The sequence below is a fragment of the Papio anubis genome, unplaced genomic scaffold, assembly GCF_008728515.1.
Source record: "Papio anubis isolate 15944 unplaced genomic scaffold, Panubis1.0 scaffold136, whole genome shotgun sequence".
NCBI lineage: Eukaryota > Metazoa > Chordata > Mammalia > Primates > Cercopithecidae > Papio > Papio anubis.
The window spans coordinates 127,861-135,000 of record NW_022161314.1 but is presented as its reverse complement, the minus strand read 5'-3'; the positions used below and the strand labels follow the sequence as shown (position 1 = coordinate 135,000).

Below are 7,140 nucleotides of genomic sequence, written 5' to 3'. Positions count from 1 at the left end.
GTGCAGAAGCTCTTTAGTTTAATGAGATCCCATTTGTCAATTTTGGCTTTTGCTGCCGTTGCTTTTGGTGTTTTAGACATGAAGTCTTTGCCCATGCCTATGTCCTGAATGGTACTACCTAGGTTTTCCTCTAGGATTTTTATGGTATTAGGTCTAACATTTAAGTCTCTAATCCATCTTGAATTAATTTTCGTATAAGGAGTAAGGAAAGGATCCAGTTTCAGCTTTCTACTTATGGCTAGCCAATTTTCCCAGCACCATTTATTAAATAGGGAATCCTTTCCCCATTTCTTGTTTCTCTCAGGTTTGTCAAAGATCAGATGGCTGTAGATGTGTGGTATTATTTCTGAGGACTCTGTTCTATTCCATTGGTCTATATCTCTGTTTTGGTACCAGTACCATGCTGTTTTGGTTACTGTAGCCTTGTAGTATAGTTTGAAGTCAGGTAGCGTGATGCCTCCAGCTTTGTTCTTTTGACTTAGGATTGTCTTGGAGATGCGGGCTCTTTTTTGGTTCCATATGAACTTTAAAGCAGTTTTTTCCAATTCTGTGAAGAAACTCATTGGTAGCTTGATGGGGATGGCATTGAATCTATAAATTACCTTGGGCAGTATGGCCATTTTCACGATATTGATTCTTCCTATCCATGAGCATGGTATGTTCTTCCATTTGTTTGTGTCCTCTTTTATTTCACTGAGCAGTGGTTTGTAGTTCTCCTTGAAGAGGTCCTTTACATCCCTTGTAAGTTGGATTCCTAGGTATTTGATTCTCTTTGAAGCAATTGTGAATGGAAGTTCATTCATGATTTGGCTCTCTGTTTGTCTGTTACTGGTGTATAAGAATGCTTGTGATTTTTGCACATTAATTTTGTATCCTGAGACTTTGCTGAAGTTGCTTATCAGCTTAAGGAGATTTTGGGCTGAGACAATGGGGTTTTCTAAATATACAATCATGTCATCTGCAAAGAGGGACAATTTGACTTCTTCTTTTCCTAACTGAATACCCCTGATTTCTTTCTCTTGCCTAATTGCCCTAGCCAGAACTTCCAACACTATGTTGAATAGGAGTGGTGAGAGAGGGCATCCCTGTCTTGTGCCAGTGTTCAAAGGGAATTTTTCCAGTTTTTGCCCATTCAGTATGATATTGGCTGTGGGTTTGTCATAAATAGCTCTTATTATTTTGAGGTACGTTCCATCAATACCGAATTTATTGAGCGTTTTTAGCATGAAGGGCTGTTGAATTTTGTCAAAAGCCTTTTCTGCATCTATTGAGATAACCATGTGGTTCTTGTCTTTGGTTCTGTTTATATGCTGGATTATGTTTATTGATTTGCGAATGTTGAACCAGCCTTGCATCCCAGGGATGAAGCCCACTTGATCATGGTGGATAAGCTTTTTGATGTGTTGCTGAATCCGGTTTGCCAGTATTTTATTGAGGATTTTTGCATCGATGTTCATCAGGGATATTGGTCTAAAATTCTCTTTTTTTGTTGTATCTCTGCCAGGCTTTGGTATCAGGATGATGTTGGCCTCATAAAATGAGTTAGGGAGGATTCCCTCTTTTTCTATTGATTGGAATAGTTTCAGAAGGAATGGTACCAACTCCTCCTTGTACCTCTGGTAGAATTCAGCTGTGAATCCATCTGGTCCTGGACTTTTTTTTGGTTGGTAGGCTATTAATTATTGCCTCAATTTCAGAGCCTACTATTGGTCTATTCAGGGATTCAACTTCTTCCTGGTTTAGTCTTGGAAGAGTGTAAGTGTCCAGGAAATTATCCATTTCTTCTAGGTTTTCCAGTTTATTTGCGTAGAGGTGTTTATAGTATTCTCTGATGGTAGTTTGTATTTCTGTGGGGTCGGTGGTGATATCCCCTTTATCATTTTTAATTGCGTCGATTTGAATCTTCTCTCTTTTCTTCTTTATTAGTCTTGCTAGTGGTCTGTCAATTTTGTTGATCTTTTCAAAAAACCAACTCCTGGATTCATTGATTTTTTGGAGGGTTTTTTGTGTCTCTATCTCCTTCAGTTCTGCTCTGATCTTAGTTATTTCTAGCCTTCTGCTAGCTTTCGAATGTGTTTGCTCTTGCTTCTCTAATTCTTTTAATTGCGATGTTAGAGTGTCAATTTTAGATCTTTCCTGCTTTCTCTTGTGGGCATTTAGTGCTATAAATTTCCCTCTACACACTGCTTTAAATGTGTCCCAGAGATTCTGGTATGTTGTATCTTTGTTCTCATTGGTTTCAAAGAACATCTTTATTTCTGCCTTCATTTCGTTATGTACCCAGTAGTCATTCAGGAGCAGGTTGTTCAGTTTCCATGTAGTTGAGCAGTTTTGATTGAGTTTCTTAGTCCTGAGTTCTAGTTTGATTGCACTGTGGTCTGAGAGACAGTTTGTAATAATTTCTGTTCTTGTACATTTGCTGAGGAGTGCTTTACTTCCAATTACGTGGTCAATTTTGGAATAAGTACGATGTGGTGCTGAGAAGAATGTATATTCTGTTGATTTGGGGTGGAGAGTTCTATAGATGTCTATTAGGTCTGCTTGCTGCAGAGATGAGTTCAATTCCTGGACATCCTTGTTAACTTTCTGTCTCGTTGATCTGTCTAATGTTGACAGTGGAGTGTTGAAGTCTCCCATTATTATTGTATGGGAGTCTAAGTCTCTTTGTAAGTCTCTAAGGACTTGCTTTATGAATCTGGGTGCTCCTGTATTGGGTGCATATATATTTAGGATAGTTAGCTCTTCCTGTTGAATTGATCCCTTTACCATTATGTAATGGCCTTCTTTGTCTCTTTTGATTTTTGATGGTTTAAAGTCTGTTTTATCAGAGACTAGGATTGCAACCCCCGCTTTTTTTTGTTCTCCATTTGCTTGGTAAATCTTCCTCCATCCCTTTATTTTGAGCCTATGTATGTCTCTGCGTGTGAGATGGGTCTCCTGAATACAGCAGACTGATGGGTCTTGACTCTTTATCCAGTTTGCCAGTCTGTGTCTCTTAATTGGAGCATTTAGTCCATTTACATTTAAGGTTAAGATTGTTATGTGTGAACTTGATCCTGCCATTATGATATTAACTGGTTATTTTGCTCGTTAGTTGATGCAGTTTCTTCCTAGCCTCGATGGTCTTTACATTTTGGCATGTTTTTGCAATGGCTGGTACCGGTTGTTCCTTTCCATGTTGAGTGCTTCCTTCAGGGTCTCTTGTAAGGCAGGCCTAGTGGTGACAAAATCTCTAAGCATTTGCTTATCTGTAAAGGATTTTATTTCTCCTTCACTTATGAAACTTAGTTTGGCTGGATATGAAATTCTGGGTTTAAAATTCTTTTCTTTAAGAATGTTGAATATTGGCCCCCACTCTCTTCTGGCTTGGAGAGTTTCTGCCGAGAGATCTGCTGTGAGTCTGATGGGCTTCCCTTTGTGGGTAACCCGACCTTTCTCTCTGGCTGCCCTTAAGATTTTTTCCTTCATTTCAACTTTGGTGAATCTGGCAATTATGTGTCTTGGAGTTGCTCTTCTCGAGGAGTATCTTTGTGGCGTTCTCTGTATTTCCTGGATTTGAATGTTGGCCTGCCCTACTAGGTTGGGGAAGTTCTCCTGGATGATATCCTGAAGAGTGTTTTCCAACTTGGTTCCATTTTCCCCCTCACTTTCAGGCACCCCAATCAGACGTAGATTTGGTCTTTTTACATAATCCCATACTTCTTGCAGGCTTTGTTCATTTCTTTTGCTTCTTTTTTCTTTTGGTTTCTCTTCTCGCTTCATTTCATTCATTTGATCCTCAATCGCTGATACTCTTTCTTCCAGTTGATCGAGTCGGTTACTGAAGCTTGTGCATTTGTCACGTATTTCTCGTGTCATGCTTTTCATCTCTTTCATTTCGTTTATGACCTTCTCTGCATTAATTAGTCTAGCCGTCAATTCTTCCACTTTTTTTTCAAGATTTTTAGTTTCTTTGCGCTGGGTACGTAATTCCTCCTTTAGCTCTGAGAAATTTGATGGACTGAAGCCTTCTTCTCTCATCTCGTCAAAGTCATTCTCCGTCCAGCTTTGATCCGTTGCTGGCGATGAGCTGCGCTCCTTTGCCGGGGGAGATGCGCTCTTGTTTTTTGAATTTCCAGCTTTTCTGCCCTGCTTTTTCCCCATCTTTGTGGTTTTATCTGCCTCTGGTCTTTGATGATGGTGATGTACTGATGGGGTTTTGGTGTAGGTGTCCTTCCTGTTTGATAGTTTTCCTTCTAACAGTCAGGACCCTCAGCTGTAGGTCTGTTGGAGATTGCTTGAGGTCCACTCCAGACCCTGTTTGCCTGGGTATCAGCAGCAGAGGCTGCAGAAGATAGAATATTTCTGAACAGCAAGTGTACCTGTCTGATTCTTGCTTTGGAAGCTTCCTCTCAGGGGTGTACTCCTCCCTGTGAGGTGTGGGGTGTCAGACTGCCCCTAGTGGGGGATGTCTCCCAGTTAGGCTACTCAGGGGTCAGGGACCCGCTTGAGCAGGGAGTCTGTCCCTTCTCAGATCTCAACCTCCGTGTTGGGAGATCCACTGCTCTCTTCAAAGCTGTCAGACAGAGTCGTTTGGGTCTGCAGAGGTATCTGCTGCTTTGTTATTGTTTACTGTGCCCTGCCCCCAGAGGTGGAGTCTACAGAGACAGGCAGGTTTCCTTGAGCTGCTGTGAGCTCCACCCAGTTCGAGCTTCCCAGCAGCTTTGTTTACCTACTTAAGCCTGAGCAATGGCGGGCGCCCCTCCCCCAGCCTCGCTGCTGCCTTGCCGGTAGATCACAGACTGCTGTGATAGCAATGAGGGAGGCTCCGTGGGTGTGGGACCCTCCCAGCCAGGTGTGGGATATGATCTCCTGGTGTTCCTGTTTGCTCAAAGCGCAGTATTGGGGTGGGAGTTACCCGATTCTCCAGGTGTTGTGTGTCTCAGTTCCCCTGGCTAGGAAAAGGGATTCCCTTCCCCCTTGCGCTTCCCAGGTGAGGCAATGCCTCGCCCTGCTTCAGCTCTCGCTGGTCGGGCTGCAGCAGCTGACCAATACCGATCTTCCGGCACTCCCCAGTGAGATGAACCCAGTACCTCAGTTGAAAATGCCGAAATCACCGGTCTTCTGTGTCGCTGGCGCTGGGAGTTGAAGACTGGAGCTGCTCCTATTCGGCCATCTTGCTCCGCCCTCATCAGTGTTTTATAAATTTCCTCATAGAGGTCTTTCACTTCTTTGCTTAAATTTATTCCTAGGTATTTTACTTTTTTTATAACTATTGTAAATGTAATTGCTTTTGTTTTCAGATTGATTGCTACAACAAAAGGTTTTAAAATATTATATAAACTTAGCTCATAAAGCAGTGGCCAGGTTTGAGAGGACTGACTCCAATTTTGAAACAAGTTCTATTGTGGGTAGGTAAAATGCTATCAAACAGCATTGCATGCTACAGAGAAATCTTGTGTGAAAGGAAGAGTCAATTGATGAGAAACTTCATTGATGTCTATTTTAAGAAATTCCCACAGCCACTCCAACCTTCAGCAACCACTACCCTGACCAGTTGGCAGCCATCAACATCAAGGCAAGATCCCCCACCAGCAAAGATTATGACTTCTTGAGGGCTCAGATGATTGTTAGTATTTTTTAGCAATAGATTAATTTTTTTTTTTTTGAGACAAGGTCTCACATTGTCACCCAGGCTGGAGTTCAGAGGTGCCATCATAGGCCACTGTAACCTTGAACTCCTGGGCTCAAGTGACAATAAACTATTTTTTATTTTTATTTCTTTTAGAGACAGGGTCTCACTTGTCACCAAGGCTGGAGTGATCTTGGCTCACTGTAACCTCAAACTCTTGGTGTCAAGTGGTTTACCTGTCTCAGCTTCCCAAAGTGCTTGGATTACAGGTGTGAACCGCCATGCCCAGCCCCATCATCTGTTTTTTGTTTAGGGTGTGGTTTTAGACATGATGCCATTGCACACTTTTTAGACATGATGCTATTGCACACTTCTAAGGTATAATATAGTATAAACAGAACTTTTTAAAATTATTATTTTGAGGGGAGTTTCACTCTTGTTGCCCAGGCTGGAGTGCAATGGCATGATCTCAGCTCACTGCAAGCTCCGCCTGTCGGGTTCAACTGATTCTCCTGCCTCAACCTCCCAAGTAGCTGGGATTACAGGCATGCGCCACCATGCCTAATTTTTTGTATTTAGTAGAGATGGGGTTTCACCATGTTAGTCAGGCTGGTCTTGAACTCCTGACCTCAGGTGATCCACCTGTCTCAGCCTCCCAAAGTGCTGGGATTACAGAGTGCGCCACTGCGCTCAGCCAAATGTAACTTTTATATGCACTGGAAATAAAAAAATGTGTATGACTTACTTTATTGCTGTGGTCTGGAACCAAACCTGCAACATCTCCAAGGTATGTGTGTATTCTAGATTAGTGCTGTCTCATAGCACTTTGTGTGATGGAACTGTTCTATATGTGTGCTCTCAAATACAGTAGCCACTAGCTACATATGACTATTGAGCGTTTGAAATGTAACTAGGGCAACCAAGGAATTGAATTTTTAATTAATTCTATTAGCCATAGGGAATAGAATCACAGAGTGACCCTTTAGACAGAGATTCTCATTAAGTTTGGGGCAAGGTCCAAGAATTGATGTTTAACCAAAGTTCCCCTGGTGATTCTGATGCATACACGCACAAAATATTTTTTTGATTTGGAACTTGATAGGTGTATAAAAGCTTTAAAAAGAACAGGGTTCCTTTTGAGGTTTAGTTGGCCTAGTTCAAGAGTTTATAGGAGTAAGGAGATGAAGTAATGTCTCCCTCCATTCAATCCTCAAACAATTGAGAGAGGAAGTCCACTTGCATCATCAGAGTGTAGCAAACACCAAGAACAGAACACATTTTGAATGAGAGGAAGAGACTGGAAAATCAACTCAGGGAAACCAAGTGAGATACTGAACACCAAAAATCCTGGGATGAATGGTGATTTCTGTGAGCAAAGCCCAGAGATTATTAACTGAATAAACAGGTCAGATAACTGTAAACAGCAGTTTCAACAACTTGCGTGTTGAAAGTGGAACTTAGAAAGTGGATGATCCCACTTCTCTAGACTTAGTGGTTGGAACAGGAAAATTTTGAATAAATTAAAAATA

The 7,140-nt window shown here is 41.7% G+C and overlaps 1 protein-coding gene across 2 annotated transcripts in view; it reads right to left on the bottom strand.

Moving 5' to 3' along the window:
• Positions 1-6,450, bottom strand: part of LOC116268507 (cAMP-regulated phosphoprotein 19) — a 36,785-nt gene extending 30,335 nt beyond the window's left edge. Inside the window, exon 1 of one of the 2 annotated variants that reach the window (XM_031661354.1) lies at positions 6,357-6,450. In XM_031661354.1, the coding sequence (XP_031517214.1) occupies positions 6,357-6,391 (35 nt within the window). In that variant the 5' untranslated portion in view covers positions 6,392-6,450. The remainder of the gene's footprint in view (positions 1-6,356) is intronic. The other variant, XM_031661358.1, reaches the window with a different exon arrangement.
• Positions 6,451-7,140: the final 690 nt, after the last annotated feature.